Source organism: Ceratotherium simum, chromosome 17 (genome assembly GCF_057802395.1).
Source record: "Ceratotherium simum simum isolate JZ-2026a chromosome 17, ASM5780239v1, whole genome shotgun sequence".
Taxonomy (NCBI): domain Eukaryota; kingdom Metazoa; phylum Chordata; class Mammalia; order Perissodactyla; family Rhinocerotidae; genus Ceratotherium; species Ceratotherium simum.
Window position 1 is genome coordinate 31,292,079 of NC_141916.1, and position 27,552 is coordinate 31,319,630.

Below are 27,552 nucleotides of genomic sequence, written 5' to 3' on the forward strand. Positions count from 1 at the left end.
CAATGAGAGGACCTTCAATGGGACTACTCAGGCCTGATATGTGTCCCCTGCAGTTGCCAGGTGGCCGTAGGCTAGCTGCTGGCAGTAGAAGTGAAGGAAAGGTTATTGCTGCTGCACTAAAATCAGCCTGCACTCGTAGAATTTGAAGATGCATAAATGTTGCCCATAGACCAGATGTGGGCATAGTGGGAGGGAGAGCCATCCAAGAGGGATAACTGCAGAGGGGGGACTGGATATTTTGCAACTTAAAATGTAGTTGGATAGTCTATGGTAGGAATGATTAGAACATCATAGTATTACCTAAATTTTCATCCAAAAGCAGGGGGAGAATGATCCCTCAATGAACAGTTTTGGAGGGACAAAAAGAACAAAAATAGAGTTGATATTAACGTTGTACCTTAAGAGCCATGCTTATTCAACATACAAATGAAAGTCTCATTATAGAAAAATGTCATGACATATTTAGAAACATTTTTAATCACAAACAAAATGGTAATTACAATTATAAAAATAAAAATATTCAGTTAATCAGAAAAGCTATTCCCATGCCTATGGTCAATTAAAGATTACTTCTTTTTCTTCAGAAAAGGAAAAAATACTTTTAAAATATTCTGATTTATTCAGAGGTCATAGTGCCTGAAAATATAATACAAAAACCTAAACTGATTCCTAATCCTGAGAGACTTACCTAGCTATTCCCTACTTCATGGAATTCTTATTCATTCAGTAGACTTCCAAATTAATGTGTTTAGAAACTTAATCAAATAAAGCTATTTACTTGTACTCTCTATTTATGGAATTATTAGATTATTCAATCTGTAATATTCTGTAATACCTTTGATAAATGTTAGTCAAATTATGAGCATATAGTTTATTCTCTTGGCACTGAATATGAACCATTTCTTCCCAAGTTTAGGGGACTTCGTGACTCAATAGTTCAATCCTTTTGGTATCACAAGGGAAAGAGTGACCATCCAGGCTGTGGTCACCTCCTTCAACTCAGGTTCAGTGAGGGAACGATTGCCTAAACCAGACCTCCTTATAAACATGCTAATGGTATTTGCCAGTGGAAAGGGTCTGTTTAGATTGCTTATTTAAATAGACCTGCAATATATGACTTTATGGGGCATGGCTGGATGGAGAATAGTTATCACATAGACTCTTTTCTATCTGTGTAACTAGCAGAGTACAGTCATGTGTCATTTAACCATAGGGATACGTTCTGAAAAATGTGGTGTTAGGCAGTTTCGTCATTGTGCAAACATTACACAAACCTAGAGAGTATAGCCTATTATACATTTAGGCTATATGGTACTAATCTTATGGGACCACTGTCATATAGGCAGTCTGTCATTGATCAAAACATCGTTGTGTGAGAATGACTGTATATAAAAATAGAAGAATCCCAAAACAGAACCAGCTTCCTCTGAGAGCAATGGTCCACACACATTATTAAACAGTTGTTTAACAATATCCCTTTCGAATCACTTCTTATATTTTCGTGTAGCTGCAAAGTGGTGGAAGTAGACATTGAAATGACAAGCGTTCAAAATATTTGGGATAGAATAATATTTTTGACCTAGAAGATCACCTAGCCCAGTATTTACCAACTGTATTGCTGTTATATAAATGAGCCAAAGATGGCCTCTATATATTGGCCCTCTGTTGGTTACTTCTTCACAGCAGACTGGGACTGTTAGTTCAAAAGCCCACCAGCACCAAACTCAAATTTTTACCCATCCAGTTGTTTTAAATATAACCTAACTAAGCAGATTTTTAGCCATCTGGAGCCTGCCTGCTTTGCATACCCCGAAAAACAGCACTCAACGTCTACTACCCATAGATAAGATGAAACCCAGGGCTGTAAAGACCCCAAGCCATTCTTGCCCTTTGGAGCTCTCTGACCCAAGAGCTCCAATCTTGTTGCCTAGCAACATCATGAAACATAAATCCCCTCCTGAGTCCTCTGGGAGTTCCCTTACCCTGATGCCCTTCTGAGTAGTATCCCCTCCCCCACACTCCTGGTTGGAAGGTTTCATATTGTAAGGGACTTCTCTCCGTGCAAACCTATCCAAGTGCTGCCCAACTAAAGCTCGTTGTGTCCTGCTGCCACCTTGTGGTCATATCTTTTTCCTTGATCTGCCCCCAAATCCCTTAAATTCACTAACTACTATTATATGGTATGGTGTTCTGGAAGACACCAGAGGTATAGCATAAAACAAAAAATGTTTCTATGTCCAAAAAGTTTGGGAAATGCAACATACCACTATAATGAATATCAATTTATCAAAGGCTCTGAAAAAATACTATATCTAAGAAACTTAACTTTTTTACCCAAGTACTTCCCAAATTTTTTTTTAGCACAGAATACTTTATATATTTCTTCTGATCCCTGATTTCACAGAATAGGAAAGTGAGATATTGAAATCTTGTTTGCCCATTGTGTCACAGTTTTTAATAATAGTGCCAAGACTAAAACTAAAATCTCAAGATATAATGAAATGAGCACCAATCCCGTCTGCTGCCATGTCTCCAAAATGTTGAAGAACTTAACTTTTATAGACCTCAACTTTCCCTTACGTGAGTCATAAGAAGGGGGGAACTGATAATAATGTAAAAGAGAACACAATGGCTTTTATCAATAAAGGCTCTTAAAGAGAAAAAATCTGAAGTTTTTCAACTACCCAGATCATCTCTACTCTTCCTCCTTTCCTGTCAGCACTGCTACCATTGTATATTTTGTATATTTTTGCTACCATCATTGAATGAAAATAGAGTGGGCTAAGATATTCACCTCATAGTTAATGTTTAATTTCTTTTTTCTCCAAAGAAGACAAATGCTTTTTTTTTTTTGCCTGATAAGTGAAAGTTCTTTCTTCTTTCATGACACCTTATAGAACATATTTCCTCTTGCTTATGTATTCATGTGATGGCTCCTATATGACTATATAAGACAACACAATACTTATTCTATAAAAAGAATATATGTACATCCATATGTTTGTGCAATTCTAATGTTATGTTATCCTCAAAGCAACCTGACCCCTAGATTGGCAGTGTCCCCTGTAGTTACCATTCAGATTCCCTCAATTAATAGGTTTATCTTCTCTGCTATATTTCTAAGTTTTTATAAAATTTCTTAACCTTACAGTCAGGCTGTAAACAGAACTCCACATTATAAATTGGAAGTTTAAACTGTTAGAAGCATTCTGATTTTCTTTCTTCAGAGGAGACAAAAAAACTAAGGTGCTATTTAAAATATTGTAAATCATAAACGTTATGAAAGCAGAAAATAATTTTTAAACTTATTAAATTCTCTTTAATTCAATTATGTTTACAATGGTTATCAGTTAGTTCAACTCACACACTTTGTTAATCCCCTACAATGGACATTCATTTCAGTTTCTCATAATTGTCTAAAAATGTTTCACAGTATTCACACACACGAAGGTTTGGATTTTAGAAGGGCAATGAAGGAATTAGATAGCCCTAGAGTCCTTATGTTTACATTGAAAGGCAGGAAAACCCAGCAGGAAATCTGCCACTTTGATTTGATTTGACTCAAATTTTAGTGATATCTGAGGATTTGTTTCAACCCGACTATTTTACAAGCAAGTTCTTTACTTAGATTCCTGAGTAATAAATATGTCAAGATTTACCACAAAGAGCCAAAACAAAAGTATTTTAAGACCCAAGTGGTTTGCTTCAGAGTTTCCCTGTAATTAAAGCTGATTTCTTGCAAGGACAGCTCTTTTTTTATTTCATATTTTTCATGTTCTAAATGCTATATTCTGTTTCCTCATCATTATTTATTCGTTCATTACTAATCCAGCATGACAGAACTTTTTTATGCCAGACACTGTGATGAAGCATTAGAACCTTGACTGTTGTTTGTAAAAATGTGCCCAGCGTCTTTTTTCATAGTGTATTCTATAAAAATGTCTAAATTTGTTTTACTTGATCATTTGAAAAAAAGATTGTTAATTTATGTTTCCTATAGTTTCTTTTCCTTGGTGCTCCGAAAGCTCCTGTCGTGAATCTCTTTCAAGAGATGGTCTCCATCCATATTAGTTATAGATTTTTAGAGAGATGGTGAAAGCTTCCTTAGAAGTCATCTGTCCAACTTCCTTGTTTTAAAGATAAGCGAACAGAGATACAGTGAATTTAAGTGACTCACGCCAGACCTTAGAAATAGTTGATAGAACTGGAAGTAAAAATCTAAGTCACCTGATCCATAATCTCTAATTCTTTCCCCAGTAGAGCAATTCCTGAGCCTTTAGTGTCAAGTGGCTTAACTATGACTAGAAAAGGGAAGGAAATAGGAGAGTGACTTCAAGCATCAGTAGTGTGATTGGTATAAATGACCTTTTGGGTCTTTTTCAGTCCTGAGAGTCTGTGTTTTGAAGGGTAGCAGAATATGCCACCCTAAATTATACCTCTTTGGCAGAAGGATTATTTTGAGCTGATAATTTTTGAGAAACAGCAGGCACTGCAGAAGCTCTGAAAACAGAGTGGAAGTTACGCTTTTGTAAGGGAAGTTTACATTTATAAAGGAAATCTCTATTTGTAAAGTGTTTCCCTCTGTAAATGTTCTCCTCTCTGTTCAAGGAAGAGAAGGATGACTCTAAATCATAAGAAAATCTTATCAATGGAGAAGGCACTGACTTAAATCTGTAGAGCAAACATTACCCCTGTTTACTGTGCTTTTCCTGGCAACCTCCCATAACTGCCCCTCCCCACCCCAACATCTTTCTTTTGTCTTTAGCTGAAGATGGTGTTTAAGGTGGTGGCTTGGGCCATCTGAAGGAGTTGACTCATTTTTCCTGGGTATCTCCTGTGTATGCATGAGGTATACATGTTGATAAATGTATGTTTGTTTTGAAATGAGAAAATTTTTATTTTGAAGTATATGGGGAAGCCATTCTGGTTTGGCCTGAATTTTTTTGAACCAAAGAAGCCTGACTTAAAGCCTGTCATACATTGTACATCTGCTTTAATCATTACCCTAAAATAAAGAATGTACTCTTTAAAGATAAGAATTAATACCTCCCTTCTTATGACGCCAGTACCCTCTGAAGATAAGTCTCCCTTCCCATGATGCCAGCGTCATGTTGACCCACTGTGTATGTGCTAATCTGTAATGAACATCTCCTCGAACCCTTGAAGGAATGTACCCCCGTCATGCTTGATGAAGGTATCTTTGTTTCGAAATGGTATATAACTATGCTGAAAATCGGTCTTCCCCAGAGCACTTTTTTCCCTTGTGAGGGCTTCGACTCCCGGGCTGTCGTCTTCAGTTTGGCTCAAATAAAAAACTCTCTTCTTTTCTTTACTATAGAATAATTATTGATTATCTGTGTCCACAGTTTTTCTCTTGTTAATCTGTCTTTTATTACAGGGGTCTCGACCAAGAACTCAGAAGGGTAGAGAGAAAATGCTTTTTTCTCCCCTACAGTTTCTATAAAGTGTTCTGGCAAGGGATCATGAACTAGAGACCCCACAGTTTCTCTTTATAGCATAATAAACTCACAGGCATTGAATATTCCTGCTATTCAAGCTCACAGACTGAAATATACTTTCAAAGGAAAAAGCTGCCTGAGGAGACTTTGAATAATGTAATACTGCCATCTAGTATCAAAATTTTTAAACTACCTAAAAATATATTGTGTGCTTACTATTGGAGGGAAAAGTATCTTCCTATTTATGTGCAATAATAAACTCCTACAGAAGAGTGACACAAATATAGTCAGAAAACAAATCTTTGTATATAGTATTTGATAACATTCATAACTAGTAAAACTGCCAAAATAATTCCAGAAACACCAGCTAAAATGAAATTGGGAAGTGTAAGTTTCTAATTTTGTTCTTTTTCAAAATTGTGTTGGCTATTCTGGGTCCCTTGAATTCGCATGTAAATATTATGATCACGGGGCCAGCCCGGTGGCGCAAGCGGTTAAGTGTGTACGTTCTGCTTTGGCGGCTGGGGTTTGCCAGTTGGGATCCCCGGCGCGCACTGACACACTGCTTGTCAGGCCTTGCTCTGGTGGCGTCCCATATAAAGTAGAGGAAGATGGGCACGGATGTTAACTCAAGGCTGATCTTCCTCACACACACACACACAAAATAAATAAATAAATAAAAATTCAGTTGCTTTAAAAAGAAAAAAATATTATGATCATCTTGTCAATTTCTAAAAAAAAAAAAAAGAGGCCAGCTGGGATTTTGGTAGGGATTGCATTGAATCTGTAGATCAATTTTGGGAGTATTGTCATCTTAATATTAAATCTTCTGATCTATGAACATGAATGTCTTTCCATTTATTAAATCTTTAATTTCTTTCAATAATGTTTTGTAGTTTTCAGAGTATAAGTTTTTTTCACTTCTTTTGTTAAATTAATTCCTAAGTATTTTATTCTTTTTGATGGTAATGTAAATGGAATTATTTTCTTAATTTCATTTTTGGATTATTCATTGCTAGTGTATAGAAATATATTTGATTTTTGTACAGTAATGCATCACTTAATGACAGGGATATGTTCTGAGAAATGTGTCGTTAGACGATTTCATCATTGTTCAAACATCATAGAGCGTAAACCTAAACCTAGATGGTATAGCCTGCGACACACCTAGGCTATATGATACTAATCTTATGGGACCACTGTTGTATATGCGGTCTGTTGTTGACTGAAACATCATTATTCGGCAAATGACTGTATATTGATCTTGTACCCTGAAATCTTTCTGAACTTGTTTATTAGTTCTAACCTTTTATTGGATTCCTTTGGATATTCTATATACCACATTACATAATGTACAAATACAGATAGTTTTACTTCTTCCTTTCTGATGTGAATGCCTTTTATTTCTTTTTCTTCCCTAATTTCTGTTGCTGGAACCTCCAGTGCAATGTTGAATAGAAGCAGCAAGAGCCGACATCTTGTCTTGTTCCTGATCTTAAGGGGACAACATTTAGTGTTTCACCATTAAGGATGATGTTAGCTGTGGGTTTTTCATAGATGCCCTTTATCAGGTTGAGGAAGTTCCCTTCTATTCCTAGTTTGTTGAAGGTTTTGTTCATGAGTGTTTTTATCATGTTGAGTTTTGTCAAATGCCTTTTCTGTATCTATTGAGATGATCATGTGGTTTTTGACCTATATATTCTATTGATATCGTGTATGCCATAGGCAGAATAATGCCCTACCCAAAGATGTTCATGTTCTAATGCCCAGAACCTGTGAGTTTGTTGACCTTAAAATAGAGAGATTATCCTGGATTATCAGGTGGGCCCAACGTAATCACAAGGGTCCTTAAAAGTGGAAGAGGGAGGCAGAATGAGAACCAGAAAGATGGCAGCATGAGAAGGACTCTGTCCAATGTTGCTCACTTTGAATGTGGAGGAATACAAGGAATGTGGTGGTCTCTAGAAGCTGGAAAAGTCAAGGAGGTAGATTCTCCCCTAGAGCCTCCAAAAAAGGAATGCTGACCTACTAATGCCTGATTTTAGCCACATGAGACCCATTTTGGAATTCTGAACTCAAGAACTGTATGATAATAAATTTGTGTTGTTTTAAGCCATTAAGGTCATAGTAATTTATTTCAGCAGCAATAGGAAACTAATACAGTGTATTACATTAAATGATTTTCAGATATTAAACTAACCTTGAATTCCTGGGATAAATCCCAGTTGATCATGGCATATAATTCTTTTTGTTAGATTTCATTTGCTAGTGTTTTATTGACGATTTTTGAGTACATATTCATAAGAGATATTGGTTGGGTGTTTTGTGTGTGTGTGATGTCTTTGTCTGGCTTTGGTGTCAGGGTAATACTGACCTCATAGAATGGGCTGGGAAGTGTTCCTCCTTTTTCTATTAATATAGGCACTCCAACTTTGTTATAGTTGCTGCTTGCATGATATATCTTTGTCCATCCTTTTACTTTCAACCTATTTGAAACCTGTCTTTAATCTAGATTTCCCATGTAATAGATTTCCTCTATAATAACTGATGATATTTTTATTACAATGAATAAAACTGCATTTATCTTACTAGCTGCTCTTTTTTAATTTGCTGATGTAAACCTTTATTTTCACTACTGTAATAACTTCTTGTTTCCATATGCTCTCTGGTTCTCTTTCTTGCACTGAACTTTGGGTATTTTGGCTTTTTTTTGTTTTGCTTAAAATAAAATTTAGTAACCATATTTGGACCCACTTTTTTTTCCTACTGATCTATGAAATCTGTAAGTCTCAGAACCACTAAACTAGAAAATTTCCAAGACTAGATTAGAGATATATTGTACATACAACATAGGTTGTATCTATGGAACAAGTTTGTTAAACTTCTGAGTAATTTTCTAGGTAATAAAATTTTAGCAGTATTTTTGCTTTAATTCATAATTTTCGAAGGCATTATAAAACTGACTTTGCAAAAGGGCTGTAAACCATATTAAAATTACTACTGTACACTGAATAATTGAAAACCATCTGGATGTCAGATAATATAGCTTGGTTAAATTGTAATGAAATCATATAATAGTTATCTATTAAAAGTCATGCTTTATAATAGTATTATATGACGTGGAAAGATGTTCAACTACAGGTTCAGGTTGTCCTGTTCTAGTAACTGCTCCCTCCCCTAACCTTTTGCGCATGTTGTAGCTTCCCAAGGTGCTTTACCACATGTGTCAGCTTTCTTTAATCTTGCTCACTCCTTTGTAAATAGTCGCTTCATTAAACCCTGTTGAAACACCTCACTTTAGTGCGTCATCTATTTCCTGCCGGGACCCTGGGAAACATTATACACAGGTTAATGGTGAAATTACACTGTTACTCTGTGGTTGGTGAAATTATAGAGAAAACAATAAATGCCTATCTTTTAAAAAGTATTACTATGATTTGTGCACTACAGCTAATAATAGTGAGGGTTACCATTAATTAAATGTATTTTTAGTTGTATACTATTCTTTTTTTTTTTTTGAGGAAGATTGGCTGTACGCTAACATCTGTTGCCAATCTTCCTTTTTTTTTTTTCCTCCCCAAAGCCCCAGTACATAGTTGTATATCATAGTTGTAGAGATGTAGCTCTTCTATGCAGAATGCCCCCTCAGCATGGCTTGATGAGTGGTGAGTAGATCCGTGCCCAGGATCCAAATTGGTAAACCCTGGGCCACTGAAGCTGAACACTCGAACTTAACCACTATGCCACTTGGCCGACCCATATACTATTCTTTATCTATCGTCTCATTTAATCCTTTAAATAACTCTATGAGATATAATAGTTATCATCATCCCCAGTTTATACATTAGGACACATGAAATATCATTGATTACTGTGAATTAATGTATTGTCATTGTTTTCTTTTATAGATCATTCACGAGAAGTCTTGGAGCAATTAGTAGGCCCAAACAAGCTAAAGCAAGTGACATGGACTGTTTATTGATGCTTATTGAAGCTTGTCAAAGCTGTGATCGTCATACTACTGTCCCAGGAAACAATGGTCTTAGAGATTGGCTTTCCAATAATATGGTTTGTGCTTTGAAGTTAACCAGACCCTTAAACATTTTAATAGTGCTGTTGTTCTGTGTTTGTTTAATGAGTCATTGTTTTTGAAATGGTAATCGTAGCATGCCCTCTGATGTATTTGGAGTGGGAGTGAGGTGTTGTGTTTGTTGCGTAAATAACAAAATTTCAAATTACCTGTCTTCCCTGTAGATTCCCTTCTCCTACCTAGATATTTGAGCTGTTATAAATTTACCAATATGGATAAACATTAGGAAAATTCTAAGTAAAGTTATTTCTAAAAGCATAATTACCTTCCTAGCTATTTTCTGGCTCCTACCTACCTGAAGTATTTAAATGCCCATTTGTAACCGAACTCAATGGGTTTGTCTCTTGGTGGGTGCAAAGTGGAAAAGCACAACCAAGGCAGAAGTAGGTGAAGAAAAGGTTTTTTGCTTGCACAAGCAATGGAGACCACCGGGGATATCTCCCCAAAGCAGTGTCTCCCTGAGCTCAGTGCTGGTGGAAACTTTATACACAAGACAGCAGAAGATAACAGGTTTATTTATAACAACTGTGTAACAACTATGCTCATTCAGGGCGCATGCATAGCAGGTAAACATGCTACTACATACATGATCTGAAAATGGCTGCTTAGACCCTCCCAGAGGAGGAGAATTTAAGATGCTAATGAATTTAAGGTAACTTTAGGACACTTAGAGCTGGAACATTTGCAGGGGTCTTGCTGCAAACATGTAAGTTTATCTGCAAGATAGCAACATCTGCAAAAATGGGAACATCAATTTCTGCAAAACAGAACGCATAGTTTCTTCCTGTCTGAAAAACATTGGACAGACCATGTTAGTTATTGAGCAGATCCTCAGTAACCTTTTCTTTGCCTGGTTCCCTGTTCACACATTGGCCAAAAGCAAAGCTGAACATCAGGCCTATAAATTCTTCACAGAATTTAATATTTCAATGAAACAGAGAAATATAATAGTTTAATGTCATAATCCATGACATAATACACCTTAGCCATTCAGCATATGAACGTTACTGAGCCCCTTGCCCAGCCATTACTTCATTGATTTTTATGGCTACTTTTCCCAAATACGTCTATGAACTTCCTTCCTTAAAAACTGCATTCAGGAATGTGTAAGAATTAGTAAATACAAAATATCATTACAGAGGTTGTATCCAGAAGCTCTATTGGTTTTCACATTGTGAAATAAACAGCACAGGTCTTAGTTTTCAAATGAAATGTATTACTTTTCTATAATCAAAAAATTCCCTGAAGTATACTGTGCTTAAACTGACCCTAAATTCAGCATATTCCCTGTGCCATGAGCCTGTCCCAGTGGGACTTTGTCAAGATTTCCTATTTTAACTCTGATGTAGCAAAAAGCTAGGAGAGTAAGGTATGGTAAGTTTCTTGTACCTGTTTACAGGGAGGGTTTACATATTCAACTCTATTTCTCGTCCTCACTATTAATTACTTTATAAATGTGGTATGTTTATAGTGTGGCTATATATATATTGCCACTGCAAAAGTGGCACATATGTATCTACGTGTAAAATGGGTAAGGCCATAGTTCCATCTATGACATTTTTCTGAAGGCAAATTCAGTAAAATTTAATATTGAACATCTAAGTCAATAGCTTTTTCCCCTTTTTGGGAATATAGTTTCAAGATCTAAAATGTCAGCTTTTTAGGGTTTGTGAAGGATTTATCTTCCTAAAGCAGTTTGCAGTTTGATCTTGCTTTTTTTTCTGTTGCTGGTTGTATTAGCTATTTCTTACCACCCTGTTTAAAATCTCTGTACCTCATTTCCTACCCCACCTATCCCTATCTCCCTGACCTCTCTTTTTCTCCTTACCACCTATCACCATCTGACATCTGTTTTATTTATTATGTCTCTTCACCCCAGAATATAAGCTTCATGAAGACAGAAATTTTTGTCTTGTTTTTTAACTGTTGTATCCCCAGTGCCTAGAAAACAGTGTCTGGTACATAATAAGCATCCAAATATTTGTTGAATGAATGGGCAAGAAAATAAATAAAGGAGAAAAGAAATAAATAACAGTAACACATACTTCTAGCTTCCAGTCTGACATGTAGAGAGATTAGAAGTCATCACTCCCATCCTCACAATAAGATAAAAGCTGAACAAACTGAAAATCATGAAGCAGTACAGTATTATTTGAAAGTGGACTTGGATTAGTTGTAAATGTATACTACAAACTCTAGGGCAACCACTAAAAAAAATTTTTAAGTAAGTATAATTGGTATCGTAAGGCAGGAGAGAAAATGGAATCACATAAAATGCTCAATTAAAACCAGAGAAGGCAGAAAAAAAGAGTAGAACACAAAAAAAAGAACAGGGGCAATGGATAGGAAAATTAAAAATATGGTAGGAATTAATCCAACTGTATGAATAACCACTTGAGATGTGAATGGTTTTAATACAAACCTGTTAAGCTATGAAGTCACTTCAAGTCTCACTGTTATATACATGAGAGACTCAAAAATATTTTAAGTAATATTTGGATACCTCAAAGACCTTCTTGGGCCCTCTTCATAAATCATTAAGATAACAGAAACAGGGTTGTAGATATTTAAAATTAAATCTACTCTTTGCCTCATCAAGTTGATTTCTAATGGTGCTCCAGAGTTTAATTTTCTCTTTCTTACCTTGCTGAGAAGAGCAATAACCAGAATACCCTGAATTTTCAAAGCATATGTCAATAAAACTTTCCTCTCAAATATCATCCAATGCCACTGTAGCCTGTAATTTCTATTAATTTCAACCAAGGCTGAATCAAAATTTTGAGTTTATAATTTTTAAGCCCCAGTAGACCAATGGAAATTGGATGCAGCAAGAGTTGACTGACTGGGCTGTAATAAACTCTGACTTCCAAAGTTCAAGAATCACAAGTAAACACATTTCAAGATCCTCTGCGACCCCAGCTCCAAAACTCCCATCTAATTATCCTGTTTTCCTATCTAAGCAACAACTTACCCTTAATTGCTTTCTCCACATTTCTGCTGTATGACTGTAACTCTGATCATGTCTCCCTGGTGTCCTAATCCCACTGGCATGTGTGTATTATTAGAAAGCAGATAATGTAAGTGTCATAAACAATTCCTAAGCAGTATATAAGAACATGAGAGTACATTGGAAAGGCTACATTTTATACTTCACTTGTAACCTATATAGTGGTAGTGTTTAGTTTTAAATTAGAGAATAGGAAATACAGTACATATAATTAGTACAAAATTACAAGACCCAAAGGTAAAAAGGAGGTCTCCCTCCCATCCCAGTCCTCCAGCTATCTGGTACCCTCTCAGAAGGCAACCACTGTTACCAGTGTCTTATTTTAGTGATATTCTATGTATACTGCAAGCAAGTATGTATTTTATACACATACATACATATGTAGGTATATGCATACATCTTTTTTATATAAATAGTAATATGCTATAGACATTCTTATTCACATTGTTTCTCATTTATGTCATGGTGTTTTTATTGATATATAAGATCCTGACACGCTGAGGCATGTAGTGGTGGCAAAACCAATTTCTAGCTAACCTTAGTGAGGCATAAAGAGGGACCATAAGGTGTCACAGTACAGAGTATGAAGGAAATTCTAAAATCTTTATTTTTATCCATGGTTGTCAATTGAGGCCCTATAATGTACTAAATACTATATTAGGCACTTTATACTTCCATTTAATACAATAGCCATTTGAGGTGAGGTTTATAAATTTTTGTTACTATTTAATAGATGAAGAAATTAAAGCTCAGAGAGCATAACTAGGCCAAAATCCCAACTAGAAAGTGACAAGAGTTACCTGATTCCAAAGCCCATGTACTCTGTACCATACTAACTGCATCTTTGATCTTTACAGATAATTTTTTTAAAATACCAGTATTCTTCAGGGACCGGCCCAGTGGCATAGTGGTTAAGTTCGCACACTCTGCTTCAGCAGCCCAGGGTTCGCAGGTTTGGATCCCGGGCACGGACTGATACACTGCTTGTCAAGCCATGCTGAGGCGGCATCCCATATAAAGCAGAGGAAGATGGGCACAGATGTTAGCCCAGGGCCAATCTTCCTTAGCTAAAAGAGGGGGATTGGCATCGGATGTTAGCTCAGGGCTAATCTTCCTCACACACACAAAATATATATATATAGTATTCTCCAATATTTTGTACTTAGATACATCATATAGTTGTCCTCAACTACAGAAACAGACTCTTGCTACAATGTCTAATTCCTCTCCGCTGCTTAAATTACCTGTTGCTACCATTGGGCATTGCCTTCTATAATTATATTCCTATAGCAGTAAAATGAGGAAAAAAAAATTACAAATAGAGATTTGGCATAATGCAGAACTAGTTACACGACAAAGGCTGACAAAACTTTAAACCTTCATATTTTGGAAACAAGATCTGCTATTTAACAGGAATTGCATTCTTTAAACTGGAGAATCTTTTAGGGTTAAACCCCAACATTGCCATATCCATCCTTGGAAGCACTTTGACAACTCAAGGCTGAAAATCCCACACTGTGCTTGTTGTCAGTCCGTTGTTTTCCTGCCTAGTGGGCTCTGGAAGTGAATATTCTACCACTTTGTGCAGGTGATGCTGAATGCTGTGTCCACTGAACTGGGGTCGCCCAGGGTCACCAATCAATACTCGAGTTCCGTGGGTCCAAAAGCAGTTCTTCAGCCATTGATGAAGACTATCTGCAAGGTCTTCATCATAAAACATATCTCCAAGCATGACAAGGTCCCACTTATCTTGTTCCAAATCCAAAATGTTTTTGGTTAAAATGGGAAAAGGATTCAGTTGGTTCAATTCACAATTTAGTGTGATAGCCATTCCTGCAACTTTAAAAAAGCACATAATGAATTGAGATATGCTAGGCTGTTTAATTCCCTATTGATTAATTTAAGTAATTTAGAAAATCTCATAACAATATTTTTTTCCCTTTTTGCTGAAAGTTGTTTTTTTAGGTAAGGAAGCTGCAATTTTCAAATATATGAATGGATATCCTGAAAATAAAACAAACAATACAAAACACCTGCAAATGTTGAGGTTTTCAGGAACATGTGCTGATCTCAATAACCAAGAGTTTTGGTTTGTTAGGGCTATACAGGAGACAGGGAAACAAGCCTTGGGCGAGAAAGCTGGCAAGTTAGAACTGGGACCCCTGTATAAAATAAGAATCTTCAAGGGCTAGATCCTCAGTGAAAGGGAAGACTAGAAGAAAACCAGATAAAATTAAAACTTACCTGTCTCAACTTGGGTTCTAATGGAACAAAATCTCCCTCAAAGACACAGGCCTATCCTCACTTGGGTTTTGGGTCAAATAAACACCCACCTACATATTTCAGGAAATTCCTAGCTCAGAAATTAACAGTAAGTGCTCCCAGGTTGGTATCACTTTGGGCTATCTGACAGACACAAATACAAATCCTCTTGGGAAAAATGCACCGTCAACTCAGGCCTACATGATTCCCACAGATAATGTCCCACTGAACAAAATTCACAATATCAGATTGCAAAATACACATGGAAATAAGCTATCACATTGAGGCATTTGTAGTTATTTATCCTGGAAGAAAAGAAGATGAGCTTTGAATATTTTTCAATATGAAATCCTTACTAGGGTCTATGTCGTTGGCCAAGACCCTTGATGCCCCACTCATCTTTGCAGCAATAGCTGTCGCTCCACATCCACTCCCAAGATCCAACACAGATTTTCCTCTGACAACATCAGGATTATCCAAAAAATACCTAAGTTAGAAAAAGAGAAAGCGAAAAACATTATCTAAGAAAGATGGGAGAAGGTCGGTAAGAGATGTCCAAAAAGAATTTCTTTGAGTTGACTGGACAAAGAAATAGTGGAACTTAGCAGAAGAATTTGGTCCAACCTTGGCAAGTCTGTCCTGACTAGCGTGAGACAAAATGTTAATCTTAAGAGCTGGGCAGAAGTGGCAGAGAGAGACCCTGATCATTTGGTCTTTCTCTTTAGCAGTTGTGAAGAGCAGTTCCACACAACTGAGCACTTACTATGATCCAGAAACTACCAAGCACCAAGAATATAGACTGACAAAGTACTGCTAAAATCAGGACTCAGTAGGCTAACCCCAAATTAACCATCTCCTTTTGATTGTCCATTAGACTGGTTTTACCAACTGCTTTAATTGTATTATAATGACCTCTCTGGTAAGGTATGATCAAAGTCCAGTTCAACCAAAGATTTGGACCAGGGTTAAGTAGTAACCAAACAAGTGAAGATGAAGAGGAAAACACTGAAATAATAAATCAACTGACACTTGATCTTAGTATTGGAGTAATAAAGAATAGCAGGGACTAAGGCAAAGTAAGGGTGTACATGCCCTGTCTAAAGGGACAGTTGCTAGCCATCTTCAGCTAATTCTTGCCACATAGAAATCCCGTGTTATCAGAGATTCCTGTTTTTCAAATCAAAGTAGATTTTTAGATGAAATCTCTCAAGTTTTAAATGTTAGCAACTGATCTGTTATAAGTTTACAAATAAAGGCCAAACAAAAGACATCTGTGGGTCACCAGTTTGTGACCTCTGATTCAGACAGTCTCTTAAGGAGTTTGACTGTGTTTATATTTGGAGTTGATAAACAATAACTTTAATAGACATCACTTAAAATGTCAGTATTTTAAAAATATGATGTAAGTAAATAAAGCTTGAAAATTTGGCAACACAACCAGAAAATTGGAATTGTTTGATACCAACTGGAAAGTTTTGTAGTCCTTGGGATTCTCCAAAAAGCTCTATGTTTGCATTTATTTATTTTGCATTTAAAACTATAGTCATGTGCAGCATAATGACGTTTCGGTCAACGATGGACCGCATATACAACTGTGGTCCCATAAAATTAGTACCATATAGCCTAGGTGTGTAGTAGGCTATACCATCTGGGTTTGTGTAAGTACACTCTGTGATGTTCACACAGTGACGATGTTGCGTTTCTCAGAACATATCCCCGTGGTTAAGTGACGCATGACTGTATATACAACATTAATTCTGTTAGGCCATACCGTTCCTGTGAAAGAGAAATCCACATCCTTCTCATTTCACAGCTTTGTAACCTCAAAGCATAAACATTAAATCATTTACCAAGCCAAGAGCAAAGACTAGATGAAATGCTGAAGGTCCTTGGCTTTGTTTCAGCAGCTGTGTTTTAATAAAAGCATAGTGTGAGTGTGTGAGAAAATGTAGTAGAGAAGACCTTTGCAGCATGGGGAGCTGGAAGGGGGGACCTTAACAACGCAGGTTCGGGTCCAGAGTTCACCTGAGATGTCAGCAAACCACTAGAGAAGAGGGAATCCTTGAGCAGCCCAATCACTCATATCTCTTATTCTTTGGGAGATGGAGAGGCAACGACGGAGGAAGTGTGAGGCTTAAGGAGCAACATTTACAGGATTAAACTAGGAGAACTGAAGGACTGGGGCTTTAGGTTCCATTGAGGAACTGCACTGGCCATACATTATGAACCATGAACCTGAGGATACTGTGAGATTTCTGGATCACTTATAGCTATCTAGGGTCTCGACAGGTGACCCTAGCATCTCTCTTAGGGAGAGAACTATATTTGGGGAAATACCTTGATAAGCTTGGAGTAGAAGGGAGAACTATGCAACAAAGCACCGAAAAATATTCTTAATCTGCTCTAAATTAGGAAAACAAGAATTTTGGGTTTTGCTCTGGTTTTTTGTCAGGGCAAGGAGAATGCAGAGTTGGAAGGGGCTGAAAAGAGAAAGGATCTGTAGCAGCCTTAAAGGTTCCCATTTCAACAGGGGCAGTACCTAGACAGGGCTTGGCCTCCGGGCCAGTAGATTGCCCAGTACGGGTCGCTGTGGGGCCATAGGTCAGCTCTTTCCCACCAGAACTTGCATCTAGGGGTCAAAAGCCGCAACTGGATTTCGGGGGTGAGGCTGCCCCTGTTGGTGACTTCAGTGTTCTCCTCCAGGAAAGCTTTCATCTCAGGGTCCAAAAAGCTTCCAGTTCCTCTCCAGGGGCAGTGGCCCCAGGGAAACAAGGGAAGACCACTGTTCCTCACAGCCTTCAGAGAAACACCGAAGTGGTTCATGGGAAGCAGGGCAAATGCTCTCCAGCCTAGGCTCAAAGCCATCAGGCCTTTTCCAAAACACAGGTTCTGTCAATGTTGCTGTTGGTAAGAGCTGCTCCTCACAGGGAAAGAACAAGGGTCTGGCTGCCAACTTGCTCTCAACTGGAATCTCTGGATCTCTGAAAACAGAAATAATACTGAAAATTCCAAGGCTCACTGACAGTTCCAAATCCTATTACGTAGTAAGACAATATTACAGTGTAAGTTCTGTAGCAGATGATTCAGAAGTGCAAGTTCATTTTAGATGAAGACATAGGTGCATCAATTTAGGAAAATTCAATCTTTTACAAGGATGTCTTTTCACAACAGGATGCTTTTAATAATTTAGAACAACAAATATACAACTATTTGATTTTGAGAGAAATCCTCAGGAACATGCCTGTTACAGAAAATCAGGTATACGCTTGGCAATTATAAACAAACAAAAGTCCCCCTCTTCAGGAAGCTTAGATTCTAGTGGTGAGAAAGAGCAATTAACAGGGCACACACAGTTCTTGCTTTTATGAAGTCTAGCCAAGAGGTGTCGACGTTAACAAACTACAGTTGTCTGTGGGCAGCGGCATACAAATTATACTGACTACACCCTATTTTGATAAAGATTGTCGTAGCATAAAACATCAATGTAATCAAGACTCAGATTTTGTCCTTAAAAAAAAAAACTTTAGGGCCGGCCCCGTAGCTTAGCAGTTAAGTACGGGCGCTCCACTGCTGGCGGCCGGGGTTCAGATCCCGGGCGCGCACCAACACACCGCTTCTCCAGCCATGCTGAGGCCGTGTCCCACATACAGCAACTAGAAGGATGTGCAACTATGACATACAGCTATCTACTGGGGCTTTGGGGGAAAAAAAAGGAGGAGGATTGGCAATAGATGTTAGTTCAGAGCCAGTCTTCCTCAGCAAAAAGAGGAGGATGAGCATGGATGTTAGCTCATGGCTGACCTTCCTCACCAAAAAAAAAAAACAAAACAAAACACATTCTAAAAAAAAAAAACTTTATGGATTTAATTGTAATAAAAGAATATTAACTCCCAAGTCTCTTTCTGTAAATATCTCTGATGATCCTTACCAAGCCTGGGCTGAAAAGGCTTGTTCCAACAGAAAACACCTTGATAAGAATAAGTAGGAATGAGGAAGAGTAGTTTTAACACAAATTATACACCCAAGTTGTTTGGGACCTCTCATCTGTTCTGCATAAATGTTTTAGTCTTATATCCACCCAAGTATTTAGAGAAGGGGCCCCAAACTTAAATGCCAGCCAGCAGCCAGACTGTTGATAAATGAATGATGCAGGCTGGTTATAAGGTAAAAGGGCGGTGATGGCAACCTGGAGACTGTTTCTCAACAGTCCAAAGGGGCCAGCAAACTGCTGCAAGGCAGGAACATGCTGCCAGATCTTCCAATGTCACAAGATAATCCAGATATTTACATATAAAACTCCACTTTTAAACGCTGGCGATTAATTAAAATATCAAAACACAGGGCAGGCCAAAATGCCTGTCAGGCCACTAGTATGTGAACTCAGGAGAGACTTTCAGTGGGTGTTAGCTATCCCACAAACCTGAGGGTTTGTGCCCTCAGGATCCCAGGGTCTCTAACAGCCTGACTTCTCAGGGGACTAATTCTGTTAGGCAGTATTGGGTCAGCCCTTGAATCGCACAAGCCTAAGGTTTAAAAATAAAGCAGAGCAAATATGAGATGATTTGGGTTTTGGACACCACGTCTTCTAGACCGACGCCTCCCCCTCCACCCCAGCGCCAATGGAATATCGGTTATGAATACGTGTTTATGTGGCGGACACTGTACATGTATTAACTGGTAAGGAAAGAAGACAGGGTAAAAAGTGTAAGTTCCAACGGTGTTTCTGACCACGTTATTTTTCCCTCCAAGAGGATAGGAGACAATCTTAAAGGGGCAGGCACAGTCCTCCTTTTCTCCTTACCTGTCTTTGCTAACACCGCCCTGGGAAGCTAAGCTCAGGGCACGTCTGTCACTTGCCCTTGAGCCTCTTTTCTCGCATTCTTTACAACCGAACGTGGGTTCCGCTTCCAAGCCGAAAGCTGCCGCCGAGCAGCAACACCGGGTCCCCAGCCCTCCCGCTCCCCCCTGCGCCCTTCGTCCCAGCAGCGCCTGCTCTCCCTTTTCCTGCGCTTTCTTAAAGGGGCAGGAAGTGCGAAACCACAGCATGCCCTGACCTCACTTCGGAAATAAGAGAACTTCAAATTCTGATTTTCAAAAAATCCATTCTGAAACTGTGGAGCATCTGCTTTGTGCCAAACACAGTCCTAGGCACTGTGCACAGATTGATGAGCAAAATAGACACAGTATAAGCCCTTATGATGCTTACAGTCAACCAAGATTAAATTGTAATCCCTTTTATAATAATTTCCATAAACGTAAAATCTAAATCTATTTGCAATCTATATCACTCAAGTTCTGGACCTATATGTCCATCTTCCAACCCCTCACTCAACACATTTCAAATTAACTGACCATCTCACCTGACAACAATTAAAACCTGCTCTAGAGTGCCAAAGGGAAAAAAAAAATTGACCCAAGAAATAGGCAAAGCACGTTTCTGCATCTTAGTCTGCAGTTTGAGAAATGAACTGGCAGCTGCCGTTCAAAATTAGAGCTTGTTGCTTCGGTTCTGTGCTTCTGTTCTCAGTTTAAGACTTTCCCATTTTCCCTGTAAAATGGAACCTCTAGGCACTACTACAGGGGAATGAAACTGTTATTCCAATTATCAGCCCCAGATGCATCCTTATCATTTGCTTCTTAGGTGAATGGCAGTTGAATTGATAGGCACTTCAAATAGGATTGATTGGCATTTCAGTGTATTCTGCCCTAGATTTCCTCTGAGAACTAAAATAGGCGTTTTTATGACTGTGAATCAAACCGTATTCATTAACCTACTAGCTGCTTTTTAAAAAATTAGCTGCCGATGTAAACCTTTCTCAACTATAACTTCTTGTTTCCATACACTCTTCGATTCTCTTACTAGCAATAAACCTTAATACATGTTCAAGATCAATTTGTCCAAGAATTGTTTTTAACCAGCTTCTGTGTTCTATCTCTGTGAATAGCAAGAACATCCCAATCACTGCCCAAGAAACCAGGGAATGGAGGCAAGCCTAACATTTCTACGAAAGAGAGTTTCCAGTAAAAATCTTGGTGCTCATCATGGAAGATGCATTTAATAATATGAAGACACCTTATCCAAAAGTTGGAACTAGGCTAAAAGGAATGCTGCATGTCCTGCCCACCCCTTAATAGTTTTTTGATTGATCCATTTCTTTCTATCCCTCCTGCCATTGCCTTAGTTCAGCGTTATGATCACTTGCCTGAATTCCTGCAACAGGTCTCTCTGCAATCCTGCTTCCTCTATCCTCTATCTCATTCTCTATACTACAGCTTAAATGGATTTTCTGAAACTTACTTTCTACAGTCTAGAAAAGGCGTTACATTCCCATAAGATAAGCCAGATAACCACGAAAAACAGACATGGATTTTCTTTTCTGTTGTTTGGGGTTGATCTGTTGTTGTTTTTAACTGAAAGAAAGAACTGTCTTGCTTTTATCAAATTTGACCCAAATGCAACAAAGCAGACTCTTCAATCGTCTGATAATTGAGCTATCGTCTTACCTTGTGATTTTTGCCTTTAAATATCTGCCTACATTTTTGGTCAGAGAGCCAGTTCTCTAATAACTAGACTCACTTGCAAGTGCAATTATTTTTATTCCGTACTCAAATTTGTCTTAAGGGTTTTTTTGAACAAGCTATTCAGTTATACTTATTAGCTATATGACCTCAAGTACATTATTAAACTTTCCTAATGAAGGGGATCAGGATATGCCACCCCAAAATATGCCACTGTGGCATAAGAATTATTTTGAGCTGAACGGATTTGAATTCCTGAAATCCCTTATCTGCCTAAAGCAGAGCCTCCCAAAAGAACTCAGTTGTCATAAACCTCCTCCCCGGGAGCAAATCTAATCTTCTCGGACTTGAGAAGTAGACACCACACCCAAACAGACATTGTCCCAAGACTATCATATCTCCTTTCTATTCTCCTAAAGGACCATTTATCTTTCCAAAAAGTCATTCCCATAAGTGCTCTTTCTCCCCTTCCCCATCACCTACTAAATTAGTTGTACAAGCACTAAATTCTAACCACCCCCTTTGAGTTACTCATTACTGAATTCTCCTGTGTGTATGTGTTGTGCGTGTAAATTCTGCTTTTTCTCCTGTTAGTCTAGCTTTTGTCAGTTTAATTTGCAGGTCCCAGACACTGAACATAAGAGGGTAGAGGAAAGTTTTTGCTCCCCTTCACTAAGAATCAGTTTTCTCATCTGTTAAATAGCAATGATAATAATAACAACATATTGGGAGGATTTAATGAGATAAAAGTAAAGTGCTTAGCACAGTTCCTGGCATATAGTAAATGCTTGATAAATGATTAAAGCACTAAAACTGTGATTATCACTATTGGAAATACAGAGATAGTGTTGGTAAGGCTTAAGAGTGGAGACTGAAGATCAGGTTTTCAGCTAAGTATGAGAGGAACAGATTTGAGTCTTAGAAAAATGTTTTAAGGGGCAGGCCCAGTGGCATAGTGGTTAAGTTTGTGTGCTTCACTTTGGCGGCCCAGGGTTCACAGGTTTGGATCCCAGGTGAGGACCTATGCACCGCTTACCAAGCCATGCTGTGGCACGTGTCCCACATATAAAGTAGAGGAAGATGGGCACAGATGTTAGCCCAGGGCCAATCTTCCTCAGCAAAAAGAGGAGGATTGGCAATAGGGGTTAGCTCAGGGCTAATCTTCCTCACAAAAAAAAAAAAAACAAGAAAGAAAAATGTTTTAAGCTGCAGGTAGCAAGTAGAGGCAGGACTGAAGACAACACCACCCGTTGGAGGCTATTGTGGTAATCCAAGTGAGCAATAATAAGGGCAGAACGAAGGCAACTGCAGCAGGGACGGAAAGAATTGGACACGTCTGAACATGATCCAGGAAAAGCTCTTAGCAGGACTTGGAGCCTAATTAAATATGCTCCTCATCCTTCAGAACATAGCTCAGGGTCAAGGTCCTCTGAAAAGCTCTCCCCAACACACACGCTGATCTGGACATTCTCTTAGCTTCCTATGGGTGTAGCCAAGAATATCCTGCAGACCTCTCATTGCCTGGCTCCTCTACTGGACTTCGAGGCAGACCATCTCATCCCCCTTTTATCTTCTGGCACAGTTAGACAATAAACTCTGTTAAATGAAAGAAAAAGCAAGTAAATGAGTAACAAATATTACATATCAGTGCCTCATTTTTTAATTTTATTTTTAACAGCTTTATTGAGGTATAGTTTACATATAATAAACTTCACATACTTAAAGTGCACACTTTGATGTTTTGATATGTGTATACTCATGAAACCATCTTGACCAAAGTCAAGACAGTGAACATGATATCGAGCAATGGGTTCACTCTGCTTGCTGAGGTGTGAGCCAATTAATTACAACAAGTTGGGGATCAAGAAAGGCAGTTTTAATTTGATTAGCCAGCATAATCGGAAGACAGGTGACTAATGTCTCAAAAAACCCATTTTCAAGAATTACAGAATCTTGAGGTAGTAGTATAGGGAAAATGGGCAGTAAGGAGTGGGTTTAGAAATGTTGGCTTTCAGGCATGACGGACTCCAGGGTCTTTCATTGTTCTTTTCTTCTGTCAGTGATGATGAATATCTTGTAGATGTGTTTCCCACCTGTGGTCAGCCTGTTCCTGAAGAGAAACTCATAGAACAAAGTTTTAATTTATCAAGATATAGGGGAGTACATGCGTAAATGGAGGCCATAAATCAGGAGAGCATGTGAATTATTTTAGAATATGTGCAGAGCATTGAGTAGTCACACAGAGGTGGGGCTGGGGTCATTTAGCATAACAAGATGGCCTCACTATGTTCACTTACAGACATACTCAGAGTTATACCATGTTATCCCTCCCTCCTGTCCTTCCACACATTCCCCATCGCCAGGCAGCCACTGATCTGCTTTCTGTCACTATAGATTTGTTTGCATTTCCTAGATTTTTATATAAATACAGTAATACAGAATGTACTCTTTTTTGTCTTTTCTTTCAGTCAACATGATTATTTTGAGATTTATCCATGTTGTTTCATGAATCAATAGTTCACTCCTTTTTATTCCTAAGTAATGGTCCATTATATGTATATACAAAGTTTGTTTATCCATTTACCTATTGATGGACATTTGGGTTTCTTTTTTTTTTCTATTACAAAAAAAGCTGTTATGAACATTTGTACACAAGTCTTTGCATGGACATATGCTTTCTTTTCCATTGGGTAAATACTTAGGAACGGAATGGCTAGATTATATGGTGGTGTGATTAACTGTGAACTTCTTCAAAAATGGCTGTGTCATTTTACCTTCTCATTTTACCATCAGTGTATGAGAATTCCAGTTCCTCCACATCCTCATCAACACTTGTTATTGTCTTTTTGATAATAGCCAACCTAGTAGGTGTGAAGTGGTTTCTCATCATGGTTTTAATTCACATTTTGTTATCTGGCACGATAAGAAAAAAATAACTTCTCTTGCCATTTGGGGGGAATATTATTTATTGACATAACATATAATTTGTAAATGTTTATAAATATAAATTCTAAATAAATTTGTAAATATATTTCTAATAAAATATTGCCATTTCTGTTTAGTTTTAAAATCAGCCTCGAGAGGCAAACAGATAAATTGTACCCAAGCAAGTGTGATTTGCCTCTGCAACCCTAGAATGTGTTTCTCCCAAGACTTTTGAAGGAAGTTTGAAGTTTTGGGTTCTCTAAAGCTTCCGCTTCCTTCTAGCTTCTCTCTCCACCAAACTGCCCTTGCAACCAATCTACAGCGCCATGTCTGTGTGAATTCGGAGCTTTCCTCTTTTCGGTTCCCTATCTTTGGTTTGCAGTTGCTGCTCCTTCAGTTAGTCGCTAGGCAAACTTTTAAACACAGGTCACTAAGTCACACCTAAAAATCTAGACGGCTGGCCCTTTAAGACCAGTCATCTCTACAAGGGTTTGAGCTCTCACCGAGAAGTGAAATCTTGAACTAACTAAAGTGACAGTGCCATCTAGGGATGATTTAGCTTAATATCGGCCAAGTGTGTCTGAGCTAACATGGTACAAACAAAAAATAAAAAACTAAAACTGAAACTGTGAAATAGACTTTGTTATATATACAGAGCAGAGATTCTCACCCACAATGTTATCACATACTGGCATGCTTGTCTAGTTGTCAGATATGGAGGAAATACTCATCATTGATAATAGTTAAGGCCCAAAGTTTGAGAAACATTTGGTACCATCCATGACACATTCTCTGTCTCTCCGTCTCTGTCTCTGTCTCTGTCTCTCTCTCACACATACACACACACACACACTCCACAACTAATCCACCAGCAAATCCTGCGGGCTCCACCTTCAAAATACATGCAGAATCTGACCACTGCTCACCACCCGCACTGCTTCCCTCTAGTACAAGCCGCCATCACCTCTAGCCTGGGCTATTGTAATAATCTCCTAAGTAACCTCTCGATTTCCACCCTTGCTCCCTGTGGTCTGTTCTCAACAAAAAAGCCAGAGGGATCCTTTTAAAAGGAAGTCAGGTCACATCATCCTCCACTGCAAACCCTCCGATAGCATCCCGTTGCCTTTCCCTTCACAGCAAGCCTGGCCTCTTCTCTGACTTCCACTCCTGCTGCTTTCCCCCTTTCAACAACTTTTCAAACACACTGGGCTGACCATCTCGCTGTTTCCTACTTCAGGGACTTTACAGTTGCTGTATCGTCAGCTTGGAACGGCCTTCACTCAGACGGGTGCGCAACTAACCCCTCATCTCTTTTAATTTTCTCAGGTGCTTTTTCTGCATCAGTTGAGACGGCCATGTGGTTTTTCCCCTTCCTTCTGTTAACGTGGTGTACTACACGGATCAGTTTTCATATATTGAATCATCCTTGCCTTCCAGGGTAAATCCCACCTTGTCACAGTGTATAATCCTTTTCATATGCTGCTGAACTCGGTTTTCTAGTATTTTGTGGAGGATTTTTACCCCTCCTCGCCGTTAAGTCTTTGCTCAAACGCTACCAACTCTGTGAGGTCTGACCACCCTATTTAAATTTTAAAAATTTAAATTTAAAATTGCAAACCTTCCTTTCCCCGCTTTGCTTTTCCCCATAGACATTCATCACTTATTTTGCCTGTTGAACCCTCCTGAGGACAGGGACTTGCCATGAGGACGGATTTCCTTCCTTTTTTTTTTCTAATTGAGGTCTAATTCCCGTACACTGAAATGTATAAATCTTAAGTGAACAGTCTGATGAGAGTTTTGATAAATGTTTGCACACATGTAACCCACACCTATAGATAGATACAGAACATTCCCAATGCCCGGAAAGTTCCCACCGGCCCCTTCTCAGTCAATCTCACACATCTACCCACCCAACTCTAGGCAACCACTGTTTTGACATCTATCCTTATAGGTTAGTTTTACCTGTTCTGGAATCTATATAAATGGAATTATACAGTATATTCTCTTTTGTATCTGGCTTCTTTTGCTCAACATAATGCTTTTGAGATTCAGCCATGTTGTTGCCTATAATGATACTTCGTTCCTTTTCGTTGTTCAGTAGCATTCCATTGTATGCACATGCTTCGGTTTGTTTATCTCTTTTTCTGTTTATGGACATTTGTGTTGTTTCCAGTTTGAGGCCATTATAAAGAAAGCTACAAAGCTGCTATGAACATTCTTGTAGAACTCTTCATGTGGACATATGTTTTCATTTCTCTTGGGTAAACTCCTAGGAGACGAATCGCTAGACTACAGGTGTATGTTTAACTTTGTAAGAAACCACCAAACAGTTTTCCAAAATGGTTATACCATTTTAACATTCCACCAGCTGTGTGCAAGAGCTCCACGTCACGCACTGCAGTGTCAGTCATTTCAGTGTTAGCTGTACTAGTGTTGTGGGGTGGTATCGCATTGGGGTTTTTAATTTGCATTTCCCTATGACTCATTTCCACATGCTTATTGAAGGCTGGGATTTTGTCCACTTTATTTGTTGCTTTATTTCCTGCACATAAGAACAAGGTGGAGCTCATACTAGCAGATCAACAAATATTTGTTGAATGAATTAATGATTTACTCTAAGAAATAAACAAATTAGAGTGGATTCAAGGTTATTATCCCTTGATTATAACCCAGAAAATACTCTCTCTGACTTGGGTTTTGAGATCTTTCTTGAATGGGAGAGAAAGGACATCCTGCCTAGTTGACTCGGAATGATATTCAACTCACAGCCCTTTTTTTTCCATTCTGAACCAATATCACACGGATAGTCATGGTAATTACAACTTACCGTGATGCTTTACTTCCCTAAAAACTTGTTTACAATTTTTAAATTTATTTTATGCCCACAGGGCTGTGTGGTACTGTCAAACATCATAAGGCTTTTATAGCTTGGGGAGAAAAAAAATACGAGAACTTTTAATAAAATGTATGTAACTGTTTGGAAATTATCCTTGGGGTTTTATTTTCTCCATGAGCACTTATTTGATATGCTCTAAATTCTTAAAATGTAATGACTGACATATGCACAAGCTTTTTTTTTTTTTTAATTTTTTTTATAAGTTTTATTTTATTTTATTTTACTTTTTGGTGAGGAAGATCAGCCCTGAGCTAACATCCATGCCAATCCTCCTCTTTTTGCTGAGGAAGACTGGCCCTGGGCTAACGTCTGTGCCTATCTTCCTTCACTTTATATGGGACACGGCCACAGCATGGCCTGACAAGCGGTGCATCGGTGGGCGCCTGGGCTTCTG

The 27,552-nt window shown here is 38.3% G+C and overlaps 2 protein-coding genes across 2 annotated transcripts in view; one reads left to right on the plus strand and one right to left on the minus strand.

Annotated features, from left to right (window-relative positions):
* The window catches only part of AMN1 (antagonist of mitotic exit network 1 homolog), a 50,016-nt gene extending 40,206 nt beyond the window's left edge, over positions 1–9,810 (plus strand). The window contains exon 7 of the mRNA XM_004441168.3: positions 9,368–9,810. Coding sequence (XP_004441225.1) covers positions 9,368–9,441 — 74 coding nt within the window. The 3' untranslated portion in view covers positions 9,442–9,810. The remainder of the gene's footprint in view (positions 1–9,367) is intronic.
* Positions 9,811–12,961: 3,151 nt separating this feature from the next.
* Positions 12,962–19,981, minus strand: ETFBKMT (electron transfer flavoprotein subunit beta lysine methyltransferase). Its single transcript, XM_004441169.3, has 4 exons — positions 19,620–19,981; positions 17,358–17,799; positions 15,175–15,305; positions 12,962–14,395 (listed from the first exon to the last, which is right to left on the minus strand). The coding sequence occupies exons 2-4, from the start codon at positions 17,681–17,683 to the stop codon at positions 14,052–14,054; spliced, it is 801 nt and encodes a 266-aa protein (XP_004441226.1). The 5' UTR covers positions 17,684–17,799; positions 19,620–19,981; the 3' UTR covers positions 12,962–14,051.
* Positions 19,982–27,552: the final 7,571 nt, after the last annotated feature.